The 20475-nt window shown below is 38.6% G+C and overlaps 1 protein-coding gene and 2 long non-coding RNA genes across 4 annotated transcripts in view; 1 reads left to right on the top strand and 2 right to left on the bottom strand.

The window, feature by feature from the left end:
* Positions 1–2248, top strand: part of grb10a (growth factor receptor-bound protein 10a) — a 61384-nt gene extending 59136 nt beyond the window's left edge. For both annotated transcript variants that reach the window (XM_084422652.1, XM_084422653.1), the window contains 3 exons: positions 113–200; positions 292–385; positions 1038–2248. In XM_084422652.1, coding sequence (XP_084278778.1) covers positions 113–200; positions 292–385; positions 1038–1184 — 329 coding nt within the window. In that variant the 3' untranslated portion in view covers positions 1185–2248. The remainder of the gene's footprint in view (positions 1–112; positions 201–291; positions 386–1037) is intronic.
* An 8551-nt stretch (positions 2249–10799) lies between these two features.
* Positions 10800–11769, bottom strand: LOC311300192. Its single transcript, XR_014629235.1, has 3 exons — positions 11574–11769; positions 11370–11485; positions 10800–11265 (listed from the first exon to the last, which is right to left on the bottom strand). It is a non-coding gene; the product is annotated as an uncharacterized lncRNA (long non-coding RNA).
* Positions 11770–12046: 277 nt separating this feature from the next.
* LOC311299997 lies at positions 12047–13252 on the bottom strand. The gene is made up of 5 exons (XR_014629218.1): positions 13165–13252; positions 12677–12717; positions 12513–12544; positions 12365–12412; positions 12047–12118 (listed from the first exon to the last, which is right to left on the bottom strand). It is a non-coding gene; the product is annotated as an uncharacterized lncRNA (long non-coding RNA).
* Positions 13253–20475: the final 7223 nt, after the last annotated feature.

Below are 20475 nucleotides of genomic sequence, written 5' to 3'. Positions count from 1 at the left end.
CAACATTACACACTTAAAAGTTGAAAAGGTAGTAAAGCGTAATAGATCCTCTTTACATGGTACTTTAATCGATATAACAATATAAATGTGCGCTTTGCGTTCATGTCCCCAGTGATTCACAGGACGCAGTTATGGTTCCACGGCCGCATTATGAGAGAGGAATCCCACAGGATGATTATGCAGCAGGGCCAAGTTGATGGGTATGACATTTTCCATATTGATATGATAGGCAATATTAACTGCTGTTTTGAAAGAGGGCAGGCAAATTAATCATAGTCTTTTGCCTTGCAGGTTATTCCTATTGAGAGACAGCCAGAGCAATCCAAAAGCATTCGTTCTCACTTTGTGCCATCATCAGAAGATTAAACACTTCCAGATTTTACCTGTGAGTCCCTAATAAACATTGAATACATATTTCCTTTTGCATGTATATTAATATTATGTATAATTTGCAAACTGCAAATTCTTTCTTATACTGTTTTTTTTTGTGTGTGTGTGTGTGTGTGTTACACTGCACACACAAATAGCTCTGTTATATTCAATGATTTTCACATTCACAAGTGCAAGTACAAAAAGTAGGAAAATAAATCCTACTATATCCTGGTCTAATATTATATTTTGTGCATGTCAGTGAATTCCCACTGTTTAAAAACCATTTTTGTAGCTGAAAATAAGCCATGATTTATGAAAGGAAACACTATTAAACTTTTATCAATTGTCAAATATTGGTTATATTAATTATAAATTAATGAGAATTTTTATTTATTTATGATTGTTTATATTTAATTCTTAAATAATGAATTATACATTTTTATTTTATTTAGTGTAATTTTTTTATATTAGTATTTAGTAATGGGCATATTTTACCCCAATCTCCTTTATATTATGGAATAGCATTCCGTTTTTTATTGAGAGATTGGCTCATTTTAGGCTTTTGTTATCTTGACAGGAGATTTTAATAATTAAAAAATGTATTCACTGATTTCTCTTCTCTTCTCTCCACCTCTTTTTCACCATTTCTTTTCACTCTCTGGCAGTTTGAGGAGGATGGCCAGGTCTTTTTTAGCCTTGATGACGGCTCTACCAAGTTCACAGACCTGATCCACCTGGTAGAGTTCTACCAGCTCAACAGAGGCGTCCTGCCCTGCAAACTCAAACACCCCTGCACCATGGTGGCCTTATGACCCCCCCTCCTGAACCTTACAAACAACACACACAAATGTAACGGAGAAACTGGATTTTTTTTTTTTTTTTATATAATTTCCATTCATTTTCACAATAAGTTGACGCAACCCACGGGCATGAAAATGATCTCCATTTTTCTCACTGCTCTGGGATTAGCATAAAACGTTTGGGAATAATTATGGGACAAAATCAACTTTCCAGACACCCTGTCCTTTGGTTTTGACAAGGGTGCCTGAATGTTTTTATTTTTATTTTATTACAGTCTCTGTGGTGAACTTTCACTGAATTCAAGATTTTTTTTTTTTCTTCATTCAGGACATGACAGCAGACACACCCCCCATTAACTGATTGGATCGGGACGGTCGTTTCGTTTGGTGTGTCTGCGGGGACTTGCATTGCAAAAAGTTACTTGATGACAATTGATATGTATTATGTTATTTCCTACCTGAACGTTTTGCACTCTCAAGCTGAAAACAGGTGATCCACTTCATCCTGAGCTTACCGCAACAACTGTTACCCATTTGCCTTCCTCCTACCGTTCGCCCTTTCTGTTGTTTGTCCTCTTCTAAACTCTTCCTGGGGATTCCCTGTGTAATGATGGGATAAGTGCAAAGGCAATGACAGTACTGACCATTTGAGGTGTGACATCCTCAGTGACAGCCAAATAACATAACCCGGTCTTCATACATCGCTATGTCTATGTCTGTTAGGAGGGACTAGCCTCAAGGGGTGGCAGACTTGCACTTCAATAAATGATACTTGATTGCTATGCTTTACCAGCATAAGAATTAGTTAAGTTTGGAGTTCTAATCAAGATTTGCCTTAAAGGAATGTTCTGGGTTAAATATAACTTAAGCTCCATCGACACTATCTGTCACAGGCTGTTGATTACAACAGAAAATGTACTTTGAAAAACAAAAAGCGCGTCGGCAGTCAACGCTACTGGGTAACAAACTTTTTTTCCTCAATATTTGTTTTTCAATTCCAAACTGTCAAACAGGTATTTGTCATAATTGGCATTATGCCACAGATGCGCACCATAGCTTAAAGGGACAGTTCACCCAAAAAATGAAAATTGTAATGTCAAAATTGTCATCATGTCATTCCAAACATGTCTGACAGTCTTTCTTTAGTGGAACACAAAAGAAGATATTTTGAAGAATGTTTTTGTTCTTAGAATAAAAGTCAGTGGGGTCCAAAACAAATTTTTTGACGCTACTGAATTTTTTTTAATTATTATTAATTTATACATTATAAATGTATTATATTAATATTTGAATATTTCTAATATTTTCTTTTGTGTTTCAGTGAAGAAAAAATTCTTTAGAACTACTTGAAGATGAGAGAATTATAGATTTTCTTTATTTGAGGAAACTGATTTAACTCAGAACGTAGGAATAGTGTTTCAAGAAGTGTTCATTAATATCTTTTAAGAATTATCCACATCATGTTTAGGAAGATACATGGCCTGTTTGAGGCTCCTGGCATTGAAATGCCGAATCAATTGTTCGTAAATCATATTTGGAGCCATCAAAAACTTGACTCGGGCCTAGAGTGCCACTGAAACTTGACCCAGGCCTCGTATCCCACCCTGAGCACAATTCAAGAGGGTAATTATTAGTTCCCGACACTGACTCCAGGTCGTCTTACTTCGTGAACGTACCTAGCTGTTAGTATAGCCTGAAGCTTAACAACTGCCTTTTCAAATCACTGTGCTGTTCTTGAGCCAATGTTAAACCCCTAAAAGTGACAGGCCAGGCCCGGACTGAGCGCCTGCAGGGATCGGACTTTGCGATCACGTCTCACAGGCGTGTCTGTAATCCTCCGGGGCTGTGTGACATAATGCGGTGAGGAGATTATCTCACGTGCCAGCTTTGCTACAAGGAGGTTAACAGCAAAAGCTGGTGTACGGTTACCTGAGGCGCTTAGCTACTTCAGCAGTCTCCTGTCTTTCCCCGACGCCCGCCTTGTTACCCTTCCAACACTGGCCCAGCAAGACTAAGCTATGTTTTTTTTTTTTTATATATGCTAACTCTGACAGCTGACTGTTACTGCTGAGCTACAACCACACGCGCCTAGGACGAGAGTGTGTAGCCAGACAGCAATATAGTGTCGGCCCAGATCTAGTTGAACCCACCTGTACCAGATGTGGGCCGGATCTGGGCCGTCACTGTTGCTGTCTGGTATGATGCACACTGCGATTGTGAAACACTTTATGATACCACACACAAGCACCTTTTTAATTTTCACATACCATTCACGCTGTTTAACGTGAAATGCTTTAAGGACGTTTATTTGTCTCAGATGTTCAGCTACAACTCTGATCTGCCTTATGTTATCGCTTCCTTGCCGCTTCATACGTAAATCGAATTTGTAAGTTGTTACGAAAAGTGGAAAGTACAAGCATTACGCTTTTGGTGTCTGGGATTGTGGTTGGCTATCATCACGTTGTTTAAATATAGTAATTTAGTCACAATTCCAGCCTGCACGAGCTGGACGCCTGAAAACATATTCTAACTGGAATACGCAAGTGTGAACGTTGATTCGTTTTGTCCAACTCGAGCTCAAAGTGTTTGGATGATGCATATTTTCGTTAGACCTGTGCTGTTGTGTGGCTCTCAATTATGAAATGCCAAACATGCATGTGAAATATTAACTTCCCCTACCTTGATTATGCCGTTTTGGTATTGATTTGTTGAACACAGGTGACTGAGCTTGTTTCACCTGTATGTATGGCTCATATGCAGCAGTCACACTCTTTTAAGTATGTGAAGCCTATGGAGAGGTAGTAGATCTAACACTGTATTAAAACACCATCTATTACTATATAAATGTGGTGCGCTCCAAAACAGAATGAAGATGTTGTGCATAAAGTGCAAATTATGCATATTCCCTCTCGACATGTACCAGTGTGAAATATTTTTAGCTTGTATCGTGTTTTCATTTTTGTCACAAATGTCTTTTTATAAAGAGTATATATTACAGTATTAAATTAAGATTGTCTTCTGTTGTCATTTTCCACTACTGAGAATGTCCAAAATTTCCCACACTGCACAAATAGCTCTAGATTACATTCAATGATTCGCACATGCAACAATTCAAGTAGGCTATAGCTACATCATTTGATGGATATGTATGATAGAAACATAACAGTTTTAAAAGTTTGAACACACATAAAAGTATATTATTGTTGATTATTTTATAACAGTAAGTTAAAGAGAAACCCGTTTTAGGCCTACTTTAACACTAGCCAATGTGGATAATAGAAGGGCAGTAAAATAAATCTATGCAAAAATGGGCTCGTCCGGGATTTGAACCCGGGACCTCTCGCACCCTAAGCGAGAATCATACCCCTAGACCAACGAGCCATAAAATGTTTAGGTAGTATGGTGTGCCACGTTGCATAGGGAGAAGCTCCAGGATCATAGGACATTCGATGGAGTGAGTTTAGGATGTTTCTTTTGGTTTTGACGAATGGCGCCATCTGGTGGCATCAACATGCAGTTACAGAGGTCGTTCAGTGCCCAGTTACATAGCCAAGCATTACATGCGACACCGAGGCTGGATTAATTTAGCACTGCTTGACTTAATAATAATAATAAATAATTTGTTACATTTTATATAGCGCTTTTCTAGGCACTCAAAGCGCTTTACAAGGAAGGGGGAATCTCCTCAACCACCACCAATGTGCAGCATCCACCTGGATGATGCGACGGCAGCCATATTGCGCCAGAACGCCCACCACACACCAGCTTACTGGTGGAGAGGAGACAGTGATGAAGCCAATCAGTATATGGGGATGATTAGGAGGCCATGATGGACAGAGGCCAAGGGGCAAATTTGGCCAGGATGCCGGGGTTACACCCCTACTCTTTTTCGAAGGACATCCTGGGATTTTTAATGACCACAGAGAGTCAGGACCTCGGTTTAACGTCTCATCCGAAGGACGGTGCTCTTTTTGACAGTATAGTGTCCTGATCACTACACTGGGGCGTTAGGTCCCACACAGACCACAGGGTGAGCACCCCCTGCTGGCCTCACTAACACCTCTTCCAGCAGCAACCTGGTTTTTCCCAGGAGGTCTCCCATCCAGGTACTGACCAGGCTCAGCCCTGCTTAGCTTCAGTGGGCAACCAGTCTTGGGCTACAGGGTGATATGGCTGCTGGCTAAACTAAACATGTTGCTGAAGAAAATATGATTTTCATAGTTGTACCAACATGGTAGTGGCCTACTTTGTGTTTGTTTGGCTAGGTGTGATTTGAAAATCCCTCAATAAAACTTCTCAGCGGGGATCAGCTGTAGCCTATAGAACACCGACTACCTTAAAGCTACACTGTGTAGGATTTTCTCCCATCTAGCGGTGAAATTGTTTATGACTAGGCTACCAACTGAATATTACTTTCTAGCCCCTCCCATTCCGAGGGCGTTTTAACTCATATGGTGGCCGTATTATTTCAAATCTGCCGGCAGTCGCGAGTAATCTCCCCCTCGCATTCGTCACGGTGTCACTGAGTATAAACCAGGTATGTCCCTCTTTGACACATGTATTTTCAATATGGAGGCGCAACATGGCTGCCGCCATTCGAGCGGCTCGCTCGTATGTATTATAAATGGCAGATTCTACGCTTACGAGAATACTTGATTAGTTGGTAGAAGTAATTACACATTAATGAGCACATATCATTTTGGAAGAACAAAGTGTTTTTTGCTAAGAATCAACGTAAAAAAATTACACAGTGTAGCTTTAAAAAGTGAGGACATTAATCATATGACTTTATCCTGACTTTATTTGCTTTCTTCTCCTTTTTTTTTTTTTTTTTTTTTTGGCTACTGGCTTTGGTCTAGGCTGGGGTATGATTTTCGCTTTAGGAGAAAACAGTCAGAATAAAGATTGGCCTTAAAACATCGAAGATTCGAGCATTCGACTTACTGTCTCCGTTGCAGTAATTTAAAGCCACATCTAATAGTCAACAGACAAAATTACATTTTGATTGTCTCTAGATTTTCGAGTTTGAAGGGTGGCCAATGTATGCAAGGCAAAAAGTAATTTATAAAAATCAGTTGGACACTTAAATAAGTGTTGAAGCTATTGAAATAAAATTAAAAACAAAAATTCGGCATGAAACTGAAGTTGCGATTATTCTTTTCTTCCCTGTTGTGACATAATATATCCGAGTGAAATGACTTCTCGAACAAGAAAAAATGTGGGGCAGTGTTAAATATAATGATGTTAAATACTTCAATTTTCCATAATTTTTTTATTTTATTTTTTTATTTCATGTTGACTTTAAGAGAGGTTCATGTCCTCAAAAAAAAAAAAAATAATAATTATATATATATATATATATATATTATCATTATTGTAAGAGGGGCTTGTGCAAAATTTAGAATTTCAGAATTGGTCTCCATTCAATTCATGAATTGGAATTTGAATTGAATTTACTCCGCCCCACAGGACGTTGAATTGAATTGGAATTGGAATGACAGGAAGTGGAATTAAATTCATGGCAATTCAAAGAAATTCCACACAGTCACACAACAGAAAGAATGTGTTGAGTCTCGCATGCATTCAGTGTTAGGAAGGTTACTTTGGAAATGTTATTGCTTACTGTTATTAGTTACCCATTATAAATGTGGTTTGGATTACTTTATTTGGATAACTTTATCAATGCAAAGCAATTTCGTTTTAAGTTGATTAGTAACTAACTGAATTAAACATTTTACCTCAGTAATACAACTAAATACAATTTTGTAATTTAATAACACAAATTTCATTTCACGTAACTATTTACTCCTCAACCCTGCATACATTTTGTTCTAAAATAGATATTGATCAAATTCTTGAAATAAATTACCCCCTCAATGTTGTTTAATTAGTTTTGTTCCAATGTAATTTTCATTTCAAAGTAATCACACAAACACAAAGTTGTTGTAAATGCAGTTATCATTTATTCCAATGCAAAAAGTTACTGAGCAACACTGTTGCATCTAATTCTCAATAGCTCCTCAAATGTTTTTCATTGAGTCTGCACCGTTCTGGTCTGAATATCTTTCCTGCAACACTAAAGATTCTCTCAACAGGTGCAGAGTGAAGTTGTAAGGGACTTCTGAAACTTAAAAAGTCAAGTGTTGCCCATCAAATTGTGCTTTCAAACAAAGGTCCACCTCAAATTGTTTAGCAACCATTTTAAATACTTACTTGGCTAAAGTAAAGCATTCTGGGAAATGGAGTCATGTTCCATCATGTTCCACAAAATGACAATTACAGTAAATCAAACTTAATTATTTGTTCTGTGACTAGAGCTTTTAACATTCATTACTGATGGAAAACATATCATTTTAATGTAATCTGTACAAGTAGTTCAAACTAATATCATTTATAATGCAATCATATCTGACATATACTGTAAAGCTTCATTGTTAAACACTTCACTTAAAATATGTATATGAATTTCTTTGAATTTTTATTGAATTGCAATTCTGCTTCCTTTAATTCAATTTCGAATTGTAATTCTAGATCCTGTTTTTGACATCAATTCAAATTCAATTCAAATTCAAGAATTGAATTGGAATTAAGGAGTCATTCTCAATTCAATTCTGAATTGTGCACAAGCCTGTTGTAAGATAATTGTGAGAATTATTTAGCTGTTGGAAAACACTGGACCTATTGTACAGCATGTAGAACTCAGTAGACAACCTTTGCATATAAATAGTTAATGTAAAGTTTTGTTAGTTCCAAGATTCTAAAGCCTTTAAAAAGATTGGGCTCGTCCGGGATTTGAACCCGGGACCTCTCGCACCCTAAGCGAGAATCATACCCCTAGACCAACGAGCCTTGAAAATGTGGAAGTATGACACGTATCACACAGGAGATCCAGGCCCATTTTTGCCAACGTGGATGTGGGATGCTTGTTCTGTTGGATTTCTGGTGACATCAAGTGTCTAATGGCGACATCTAGTGGTGGACAAGCAGATGTAAAGCTCTTCAGTGGACGTGTCTTTTATTCAAAATAGATGCTGTAGTCATATTAAATTTTTTCATTTTGATTCGTTTTTAAAAGAGGCTGTTCGGTATAGAAGTAAAAAGTACCTTTAGTGCCTACAACACAACTGAATAAAAATAATTGTACTTAATTTTAATTGAGTGTTGGATAGATCAATATAGGCCAATAGGCAACTGTGTGGATTTGACATTTTTTCTTATAGGAGGTGTTTCACCCCACAGTCCGGGTCAGTTGTAACATACCCTGGGGCAGAGCCGTCGCATAGGCTGTGCGAACTGTGCAACCGCACAGGGCCTCGCGCCACTAGGGGGCCTCGCAGTCCTGCAGATTTTTTTATTTTTTTGGAAAAAAATTTGTTTTGTTTTTTTGTCCCCACCACTTTTTAAAACATCTCGCGGCACGAATGTACCAATTCTACAAATAAATAAAACATCTCCAGTTAACTGGCAGAGTATTCATTTCGTTCGTTTTTTAAATAAGAGACGATCTAGCGCTGAAATGTGTTTTTTTTTAAATCAAGGGATCAAAGTGGTCGTTGCCGCTCGCGCACACTGTCTTCACTAGGACGCGCGCTTCAATCAGTTCCGGATACTCAAAACATAATGCACACAAACGTATTCATGCTTGATATACAACCACTAATGAACATAATCGGTTTTGATGAAAAAAAAAAAACTATATGAGTGCGGATCCGAACCTAAAATCTCTGGCACGCTAGACGAAAGTTCTACCTCTGGACCATTCAGATACACATCAATAATATAGCCGAATGTATGTATTCACACGAAAATTCTCGAGCTGACTTGCTGTAAAGCCACTCGTTGCACAGTTGATTTTTTTCCCTCTGAAATAAATAGCAAAAAGTCATAGCTGAGACTATGCATAATTATGCTGTATTATTCTACTTGATAAAAACGTATTGCAGCGAGATTATGCGTGCAATAGAACTAACGTTAAAACAGCTACGTCCGTTTGACTGTTATTCATGCGCAATTGAGCATCCACATCAATGAGCAGGGCCTCGCATTTCAAGTTCGCACAGGGCCTCGCACCCCACCTGCGACGGCACTGCCCTGGGGTGAGATAAAATGATGATATCCACCAGGGTGTGATGTAAAATCAGGTGTCAAATTGATTAACATTGACATCCTTGAAAAGTACCCCTTATCGCACAACGTTGCCCTGAGGCAACAAAAAGAAAAACTGAATTTGTGAACATGCAAAATAAAAAAAAACCTGCCAAAAGGCTTCTCTACACCTTCACACACACACACACACACACACACACACACATTTTTTTTATGTACAGTTCATGTCATTTTAAATAAGATTACTAAAGCAAATAATCTTGCTTTCATCTCACACCATGTGCTCCTGTGACCATGTGTCAGAAAAGGACGTCCCGCCTTCAAATGGTGCTTGATAGTGACTCCCAAACCTTATTGGACTGTTCTTTGATACTTTTTCAAACATTCTAATTGGTTGCAATCATTTAAAGAAAAATGTAGCCTACTAAACATAGGGCTTAAGAAAACTTGCTATGCAGTAGAGGGTTAATGAGAAACATGCTTCATTAATGTTACAAGTTACAACTAACCCAGATTCTTGATGTTACAACTAACTAACCCGGAGTTATTTTTTTTTAAGTTATTTATTTATTTTTTGGTCCATAAACCTCATTTTATTTCATTTTGATAATATTAATGAGAATCACTTAGCGTGAAACTTTGCGCGTTACGTTCATATTCTGGTCTATCTGAAATAGTCTACATCCCCAATAAGATGGGAGTGTGGTCTTTTATATCACTGTATTTTGTCCATTGCGTTACTTTGAGTGTCCTGAGACCGCAGGGGAATCCTGGAGAGTGACATATTGAGGGAATCCCCAGTTCTGCAGCACAGCACTGCAATATAAAGTTAAGAAAACTAAACAGCCGAGAGAAATATATGTCTACTACCTCAGATTTAACGTTTGACCTGTACATCAGCATCGGGCACTGCATGAAAAGAGGTGTATCCGGACCAGTATACTCCTGTATACACTGCTGGAATTCGGAAGAATCCGGGAGTATACTGGCCGGATAGCTCAAATTCCATGGGTCTGTATATATCCGTATACATCCGAAATGATACCAAATCGGATGTATGTTGTGGACGTATACTCCCGTGCTACAGCCATTTGTTGCCATGGCAAGTAATCCCTCAAAGGTTTTTTCAAGAGAACATTTTCACACCTTTGTGCACCTTTTGGCCTTCCCCCCTATTGGTCCTTTTCTTTTAAAACCACTCCCATTACCCAGACCACTATTGGAGGACAGGATACATTGAAAACCCAGGAAAGTGATTTGATTGGTTACTTTTAGAACATAACCCACCCTAGGCCTTTTCGCACAGTGATTTGATTGGTTATAGGCCAGCTATGCAGATATTGCTCAGTATACACTAAACCCCCCTTACCCCAATTTTAATACATTCAAATATAATTTTAAAAACACACACAAAGAACAATGAGAAAGTCTGACATTTTTATTAAGGTAAATAAAACATTACAAAGAGCATTATAAACAAGCATTAAAAAGGAATGGGGGAACACAAATATTTGAGGGGATGAAAATTTAAAGGAACAAAAACAAATATAACATGAACATTATAAACATACATTAAAATGAATGGGGAAAAAGAAATGTTAACAAAGGTGTAAATGAATAAAATACAAAACGTGGAGATCAGCAACATGCACATCAAAAAGGAACAAATATACAAAGTATACAATATAAAACAATTTAAAATCAATAAATAAATATAGAAATTAAAGTGTATATATGTAAATATTAATTTTTTCAAACTGCCATGATGCACTGGTGGTGTGACGTAGCGTGGGTCAGCCTCTAGTCTGGTTTGTAGTACCTGGCAGAGAGCAGATAACTCAGTGGTTCTGTTTGGTGGAGACCTCAGCATCCACACTGGCCTTCCATCAACAATAGCATCTTCATCAGGCACCAGTTCTATTGTTGCAGTCTTCCACAGTTCCCTTTCTGTGTTGGTTTGTACAACACTGGACATGGTCTCCAGCAACTGCAAAACATGACAGTAATTTAACCACTAAAACACAGAGAGGAGGACAGTTACATTCTGAAGAAGAAAAAAACAACAACTGCTTAACCAGTTTCTTAACTTACCCGTCTCTTTCTTTGACGGTTCTTTGCAGTGTTCTTCATAGTGTTTCTTTTCTTGGCCTTTTCAGGCTGAGCCAAAGAATACTTCCTCCGCAAAGTCTCAAAATACGTCTTGCAACCTGTTAAATAAATCATAAATAAATGTAATGCCAATAAAACTAAGTAAAACAGAGGACATTAAAATGATTACAACATCTTTAAGATTACCTTTTGCACATTCAGGGTCAACGTCTGTAAAAGTTGTCCTTAATTCTTTGAAGAGATAAGTGGTCATAGCCAGGTTATGTGATGAATTTATTCTGGGGGAAAAAGTTGCAGGCATCATTAATGAAATTCAGTTTTAGTATTTCAAATCCATATAGTGGTAGATTAAACTAACATTTACAGTATACAATACGCAGTCTTACCCGGTTTGTGGATCGTATTTGTGTGGGTTGTTCTCTGATTTATGGAGGCGCTTTACGGGTTCCTGTAAAGTTTGAAATTAAAAAGCGTTTAAATGGATTCACAATCTGCAAGAACCTCAAAAGTGAATTTTCAGTTTGAATAAGTTGGCCATCACAGTAAACATAAGAGACAAAACATATCAGTTCATAAGTCTTTAAGATGTCACTCAGCGCCTCTGATATCTTACCGGTTCGTGCCGCCTTCTGCCTATACAAGGCCACCAGTGCAGGTGCGTGTTGGTCAAGCACAGCATAGAACTGGTTCCGTATGTTGACGTTTGTGATGCGTTGGAACTCAGCACAAAGCTACAAAAACAAACAAAAATAATTATATAAAAAGACTAATACTCGATTTGCAACAGAAAACACATTTGTGATGCAACATGTTCCGTTAAAATACATTGTTGAGCAACATGGTCACATGCAAAGTGATAGTTCTTACACACAGTGAATAGTGGCATTTGCTGTTCCATTTGAATGTGATACATATTAAAAATTTGGCAGTGAAATATGTGTGAAGAGTGGCAGAAAAGAGAAGTGAGTCTGTTTTACCTGTGATTCAATCCGAAGAGCCGGCCATTTCCCCAAGAAGTCCTTCACCTGCACAGATAAAACAATCAATATGAAACCAGTCAAATTATGCAATCAACCTCTTTAATGACAAATTAATGATACAGAATTTCAAGTGAATGTAACTTACCGATAAAGTTGCTCTCTGGTGACAATGTAGGTCTGCACATGCACACAAAAACAGACAGCAAGAGATTTAATTTTTAAGAGACGTTTGATTGATGCTAATGAATTAGGCTCCAAATAAAAGAAATGGTGAAAAATAGTTACAGACTAAATTAACATTTGAGTCACCTTGATTTTGGGGATGCTCACTGCACTCCTTCCACTTAAACCTATAATGAAAAGACGTTTGTAAAGGGTTTAATAAAAACTTGCATAGTTCATTCGGTAACTATTATGTCCATAACCTTAACTTTGTTTGAGTAAAAGTTAACGTAACTGCTAACGTTAGCCACTAGCTCATTTGGGTGCATCAGCATGTAGATAACATCACATTGAACTTGCCAGAGCAGGGCGCTGTTTTGCACAAACAGCAGCAACACACTCAAAAACAGAAGGACTATCGCTTGCTGAAAAGAGTTTTTGACTAACGTTAACATTATTGCCCTGCCACGACATTAACAGTACACAGGATATTATCTGTAACTAGCAGGCGGACTGACGGCAATCGCGCCCGCGGCACCGCGCTTGCAACTTAAAAATAGCCTCGTCTAAGTCAAATATCACGTGTAATATATTACAACAAGCAAAGTAGTTTTGAAGTGTTTTGGTTTACTTACAAGTTGTTTCATTCTTGATACACGTCGCTCAAGAGGGTAGCCATCTTGGACAGATTTTTCAGGTAACGTCAGCTGCACGTCATGACGTCATATCACGTGATCGACAGTACACTTTAAAATAGTGAGTAAACAAGCGGTGTTCACTCAGAAACGCTGAGGCACACAAACATAAAAATACATAGGCTATTTGTTCATAGACATTAATAGTTTAAAGGTGGATTAAATCAGCAAGAGATTTTAACTGTAGTGACCTCGGTCTTCAATTCAGTGGAGTAGAAAAGCTCAGGTTCCTTCTACCTTTTTAATAAATATCAAGTCACCTTTATTTATACAGTGCTTTTTACAATACAGATTGTTTCAAAGTAGCTTTACAGAGATAACAGGAAAGTAATGCAAGACAGTTTGTTTCCAGAAGAAAATAGCTTCACAGTCCAGCTTAAGTCAGTTCAGTGGTGATTCATTTTGTTGTATAAATAAATAAATACATTTAAATGTGGATATATATAGCCACTTTGGAGAAAACCGTGATGTCATCGTCCAGCTCAGCTCAGATCTCATATAATAGTGTCAACGCAGGCAGATCAATAATATTGTTGAATATTAAATTAAATTTCCCCAACTAAGCAAGCTAAAAGCCAATTGTAAAAAAGGTGACAATTGTTGTTGTCTGCAATTTGTAAAACTTCACAATAAAATTTTAGATATTCTGAAATGTTTGGTTCATTTTTCTTTATTTGTTCCATTAAATTTATTGCTGGAAAAAAAATTAATCGCGATTAATCGCATCCAAAATAAAAGTTTGTGTTTGCATAATATATGTGCGTGTACTGTATATAATTATTTTGTATATATAAATACACACATATGCATGTAAATATTTAAGATTTTTATTTTTTTTTATTTTATTAAATTATTTATATTTATATATAATATAAATTGTGTATAAATGTATATACAGTATATACATGCAGATATTTCTTAAATAAATACATGCATATGTGTGTATTTACAGAATAATTATACACAGTACACACACATATATTATGCAAACACAAACTTTTATTTTGGATGCGATTAATTTTTTCCCAACACTAATTAAATTCCTTTGTTTATTTCATTAAATATTCAGATGTTTTTGTGAACGTATATGTTCAGACTGGGTGTTTATTTTGTCCTGTTTTTATAAAAAATATTTGATTAAGAGACTTTTTTTCATGCAGTGGTTTTAAGGCCCTGACACAGGCGACGTGAGCCAACCCTAGAGTCGGCTTTAGTCATTGCTAGTTCTTTGACGTCGGTTTTGTGTTTCAGGTCCTTAAGAATTTATTTATTTTTCTGTACAAAAAGCTTGTTTGCTTTAGCCTATAGTAATCCAGAGATAATTCTCAACCCTGAAGTCCTCCCTGGCCACCCCTCCCTCTGAGAACAGCCAGCACCTTTAGTGTCAGTCATTAACATATGAAAGGTCTTCACACCTAACAGTTGTCAGTCCTCTCACACCCAGCAGTGTTTCAGCTGTATATGTCCGTGAAAATATGTGAGGTTTCCGGGTTTATCTGGAAATATACTGTTCCATGTTACTCTGATCCGCTTTTTCCCGCATACATCCGGCAAACATCAAATTACACAGGAGTTTACCATGCCCGTATTTTGCCGGATTTGAGTCTTTTCATGCAGTGGGGGAATAACATAATCTCGGTCACGACAGAGAAAGCTGTGCAAAACTTACATGTACAAAAGTAACAGTGAAGACTTCAATGTAAACACAGCTTTTGTGTCTTTATCAGCTTTTCCATATGATAATCATCACAATTCATCACCCTGATAATAATCACAAATAGCCTATTGCTTGCTCCATTTCTGTAATTCAACGAATGAATCATAGACAGTATAAGAAAGGAATGAATGAGTCTTTCACCCGTTGCTCTATAGTTTTCTCCGTCAACAGCCGCTTGCACCTCCTGCTGGTGAGACCGACTAACAGCTATGGAGATCATTAATCGGCAATCTACTGATATTCCTGCCGTTCCCGGATGTCAAATGTTGAATTTTCTGTCGAAATTTGAACCACTGAATTTGTGGAAGCAAATTTGTAAAGCGAAATAAGATGGACAGAAAATTGCCGGTCGAATATTATAGGTTGTATTTTTAAACCGAATGAACATTTTGGAAGTGAAATCTGAAATCGGAAAGGTGAATATGGGTCATTCCTGGGATTCGGTAATATTTCAGTCCCCTAGATTTTTGAAAGTGGTGGTTCACCAAAATGAAATGTTAAAAGCTTTTCACAATACTTTGGTATGTCCTTTATAATGAATACAAATAATTATTGCATTTAAATAATTTTTATCATAAAAAAAATCTTATTTCTGTCTTACAGCAAGCATTTTGTCATGTCCCTGAGGTTCTTCGCTGACTTTGTACTTGGAAAATAATTAATAAAATGTGCACAGTGTCTATAATTTTCGCCAATAATGCAAGTATTTATTTGTGTTCTTTGCGTTTAAAAAAAAAACAAAAGAAAGAAAAAAGAAAGATATTTGATAAAAAACAACTTATAAAGTTATGTACCTCAGTCTGAACTCAACCCTGTCACGCCAACCATTCTCCGCCCATAATAATTTAGACTCCACCCATATGTGACATTATTCACAGGAAGTTGCATCATTCAGCTCTCTACAACAGCATGGTGCAGAAGAAGATGAGTGATATCACACTTTTTATTAATTTTTTGAGGTGTATTATAGTCAGGGAGGGTACTGTCAAGCTTAACAACTCAACCCCATCACATACAATTAAGATGGAAAATTATGACTTTTCAAAATTTTTAATTAAAATATACTTATTTCATTGGATGCCATGTGGCCCACTCTTCTACACCACATTAAGAGCAGTGGCCATTTTGAGCAAAAAAACTCAACCCCATCACACTCAACCCCGTCACATATGTCATTAACAGAAGAGAGGCAAAGGCAGTTTTGTGCACGCAGAGATGCTGAGAAAAAAGGGCACAGTACCTTGAGAGAGAGAGGCAGAGATGGAGAAGGAATGTTGAGGCAGGAAAGAAAAAAAACAATTAGTGACCTAAGTGAGAGAGCACAGCGTCAGAGGCATAAAGAGTGGAGAGCAGCATACACAAGAAGCAAGGAAAGAAGAGAAGCATTAAGAAACATAAGCACTCCACCACAAAGTTCTGAACATATGCCAGAGCTGCCATGACAGCCACTGTCAAGGTGAAGTGCAACAGGCAGAAGAATCATAAGTTGAGAGTAGAAAATTAGTTTAGAACATGTACCATACCATACCATCTTCTTCCGTTTATCCGGGGCCGGTTTGCGGGGGTAGCAGTCTAAGCAGAGATGCCCAGACTTCCCTCTCCCTAGACACTCAGCTGGACACTGAGGCGTTCCCAGGCCAGTCGGGAGACATAGTCTTCCCGGGAAGGCGTCCAGGAGGCATCTGGAACAGATGCCTGAGCCACCTCAGCTGACCCCTCTCGATGTGGAGGAGCACTTTGAGCTCCTCCCGAGTGACCGAGCTTCTCACCCTATCTCTAAGGGATCACCCAGCCACCCTGTGGAGAAAGCTCATTTCGGTCGCCTGTATCCGGGATCTTGTCCTGTCGGTCATGACCCAAAGCTCATGACCATAGGTGAGAGTAGGAACGTAGATTGACCGGTAAATCGAGAGCTTCGCCTTGCGGCTCAGCTCTTTCTTCACCACGACAGACCGGTACATCGACCATATTACTGCAGAAGCTGCACCGATCCGTCTGTCAATCTCCCGTTCCATCCTTCCCTCACTCGTGAACAAGACCCCAAGATACTTAAACTCCTTCACTTGAGGCAGGAACTCTCCACCAACCTGAAGTGGGCAAGCCACCCTTTTTCCGACTGAGGACCATGGCCTCGGATTTGGAGGTGCTGATTCTCATCCCAGCCACTTCACACTCGGCTGCAAACCGTCCCAGTGCATGCTGAAGGTCCTGGTCTGAAGGGGCCAACACGACAGCATCATCCGCAAAGAGCAGAAACGAAATTGTGTTGTCCCCAAACCTGACATCCTCCGGCCCCTGGCTGCGCCTAGAAATTCTGTCCATAAAAATTTGAACAGAACCGGCGACAAAGGGCAGCCCTGCCGGAGTTCAACATGCACCGGGAAGAAATCTGACTTACTGCCGGCAATGCGAACCAAGCTCCTGCTTTGGTCGTACAGGGACTGGACAGCCCTTAGCAAAGGACCCCGGACCCCATACTCCCGGGGCACCCTCCACAGGACGCCGCGAGGGACACAGTCAAATGCCTTCTCCAAATCCACAAAGCACATGTGGACTGGTTGGGCAAACTCCCATGAATCCTCCAGCACCCTGTAGAGGGTATAGAGCTGGTCCACGGCCTGGACGAAAACCGCACTGTTCCTCCAGAATCCGAGGTTCTACTATCGACCGTATTCTCCTCTCCAGTACCCTGGCATAGACTTTCCCAGGGAGGCTGAGAAGTGTGATCCCCTGTAGTTGGAACACACTCTCCGGTCCCCCTTCTTAAAAAGAGGGACCACCACCCCGGTCTGCCATCCCAGAGGCACTGTCCCCGACCGCCACGCAATGCTGCAGAGGCGTGTCAGCCAAGACAGCCCCACAACATCCAGAGACTTGAGGTACTCAGGGCGGATCTTATCCACACCTGGTGCCTTGCCACCGAGGAGTTTCTTGACTACCTCTGTGACTTCAGCTTGGGTGATGGACGAGTCCACCTCTGAGCCCTCAGCCTCTGCTTCCTCAATGGAAGACGTGACGGCGGGATTGAGCAGATCCTCGAAGTATTCCTTCCACCGTCCAACAACATCCCCAGTTGAGGTCAACAGCTGAAGTCCCCCAGTAGAACAACGGAGTCCCCAGTCGGAGCACTTTCCAGCACCCCTCCCAGAGACCCCAAGAAGGCCTTAATTTTTAATAATGAAAACGTGTGTGAAATGTTTTGAATAGAAATATTCACAGCTTAAATATGCACCCATGTTGAATTTCAGCCCATAAAAATGCAAGCCCTGAAAATACAATGCATTAAAATGCAAGCAGGGTTAATGAAATTCTCTGCGCTACAACTACCAGGGTCGATGGGTGGCCTGGACTTGCCCAATATTAAGCTTTATCAGTGGTCTGCTCATCTAAGATATATGTCTGATTGGGTTGCGTGTGAAAACTCTTCTACGTGGTTAGATCTTGAACAATCTTTATCTAACCTTCCCCTTGCGGATTTGTTGTTTCTCAAAAAATTTAAAGTTGTATTTGAGAATTGTAATAACCCTCTAACGATAAATTCACTTAGGGCATGGAGAGCTGTTTGCCGTTATGAGGGAAGAACCTCTGCACTCACCCCAATTGTGAACAATCTGGACTTTCCTCCAGGTAGATTTGATGGGAGGTTTAAATTTTGGGCGAACCAAGGTATTAATCGGCTTATAGACCTGTTTGATGAAGAAGGTTTGATGTCTTTTGAGGAGTTGAGTCAACGGTATCAATTATTAAAGCAGGACTTTTTCCGTTTTCTACAGATTAGAAATTATATCCTAAAAGATACCTCATTGTGTCATACCAGAAGTCCTTCTCCTATAGAAAAAGTGTTATTTCAGACACCTGGGGAAAAGTCGGTGAGTCAGTTATACAAGACTCTCAAGGTGACTTCTGAGGGAAATGTAGTTCTAAATACTAGACTTGTTTGGGAGAGGGAACTTTTTGGCTCTATAAGTGAAGAAGAATGGGGTAATATTTGGAAATATGCTAAATCTATTTCGGTATGTAATCGTGCTAAAGCTATTCAGTTCAAAATTGTACATAGGATGCATATTTCACCAAACCGTAGACATGCATTCAACAATTCCCTCTCACCTCTTTGCCTTAAGTGCAAAACACAAATTGGTACACTCACTCACTATATATATATATATTGGGCCAAGATAATTTCGGAAATGAGTAATATCTTTAATAAGGAGTTGGCATTGGATCCTTTATTTTTGATCCTTGGTCTGCCTGATAAAGCTTTGATTTTCTCAAAAGAAAAGAGGTTGTATAATCTTCTTACTTTTGCTGCTAGGAAAAACATATTACTGAGGTGGATAAGTGACAAGACTCCAACTATATCGGGTTGGCACAAGATTTTGATGGAACTTATTCCGCTGGAATACTTAACTTGTTTAGTTAATGATCAGCCAGACCAGTTTTATAGTGTCTGGAAACCCTATATCAATAATTTAGGGGCTGATTTGTCAACTATTCTGCAGAAAGGTTTTCACACTCAAATGCCTTGAGTGAGTACATACATGTTTTTGAAATTGTAATGTACCTTTATTTTTATTTATTCTTTATGCTTTTGGTGGCAAGGTTAAATGTTGTTTTTTTTTTTTTGTGGTTGGAATCTGTGTTGTGTTTTGTAAAAGTGGAAAATGTTCAATAAATATATATATAAAAAAATAAATAAAAAAAAAAGCAAGCAGGGTTAATGCAATGCATATTTTTTCGAGTAGTGCAATTCAACAAGCTTTTTTGTTTCAAAAACATTTGTCATTATTTTACTTCCATACATAACCCTTTGAATTCAGCTCAAAATATCTTACATTGGGTGTCTTTGCCGACCTCTTGAATTATATAACATGATATTTCCTAACTCTTGCCACTAGATGGCCTTATAGCTCTATATATGAACAGTAAATGAGCTGTTTTGCTGGATCCTAAAGTCAGTTTCTCTTCAGGGTGCATTATACACATGTAGACATTATAAAATAATCTTTGGTTAAGTTTTAACATTTTTAGTTAGAATTATGTGCATTTTTAGGTTTTTCTATGTGTAGTGAAGCATTCCATTAATACCTAAGGGGGTCAAATTGACCCGCGAGGGAAAGATTTGTTACTTTTTTAAATTTCAACCACAAAACTCCTGGAATCCATAAAAAAAATGTTTGTGTGTGTGTGTGTCTCTGTGTGTGTGTGTGTGTGTAGGCTATTCGTGGTTCAAGTGCGACTAAAGTCCTAAGGTCTTAGACCCCTCTGAGGAACACTCAGTTTTTCACTTCTCTTTAATAACTTTTATGGGCCGGCAAGTTTCGATCCCTTAGAAGCCTATGGAGGAGTGATCCAGCTCTCAGATTTCATCAAAAATATCTTAATTTGTGTTCCGAAGATGAACGAAAGCCTTACGGGGTTGGAACAACATGAGGGTGAGTAATTACTGACAGAATTTTCATTTTTGGGTGAACTATCCCTTTAACATATCATTTTTACTGTAATCGAAGAAATACAGTAAGAAAGTCAACACCATA

This window comes from Rutilus rutilus (assembly GCF_951802725.1).
Source record: "Rutilus rutilus genome assembly, chromosome: 11".
Classification (NCBI taxonomy): domain Eukaryota; kingdom Metazoa; phylum Chordata; class Actinopteri; order Cypriniformes; family Leuciscidae; genus Rutilus; species Rutilus rutilus.
The sequence above is the reverse complement of the archived record's forward strand: the minus strand, read 5'-3'. Positions and strand labels throughout refer to the sequence as shown.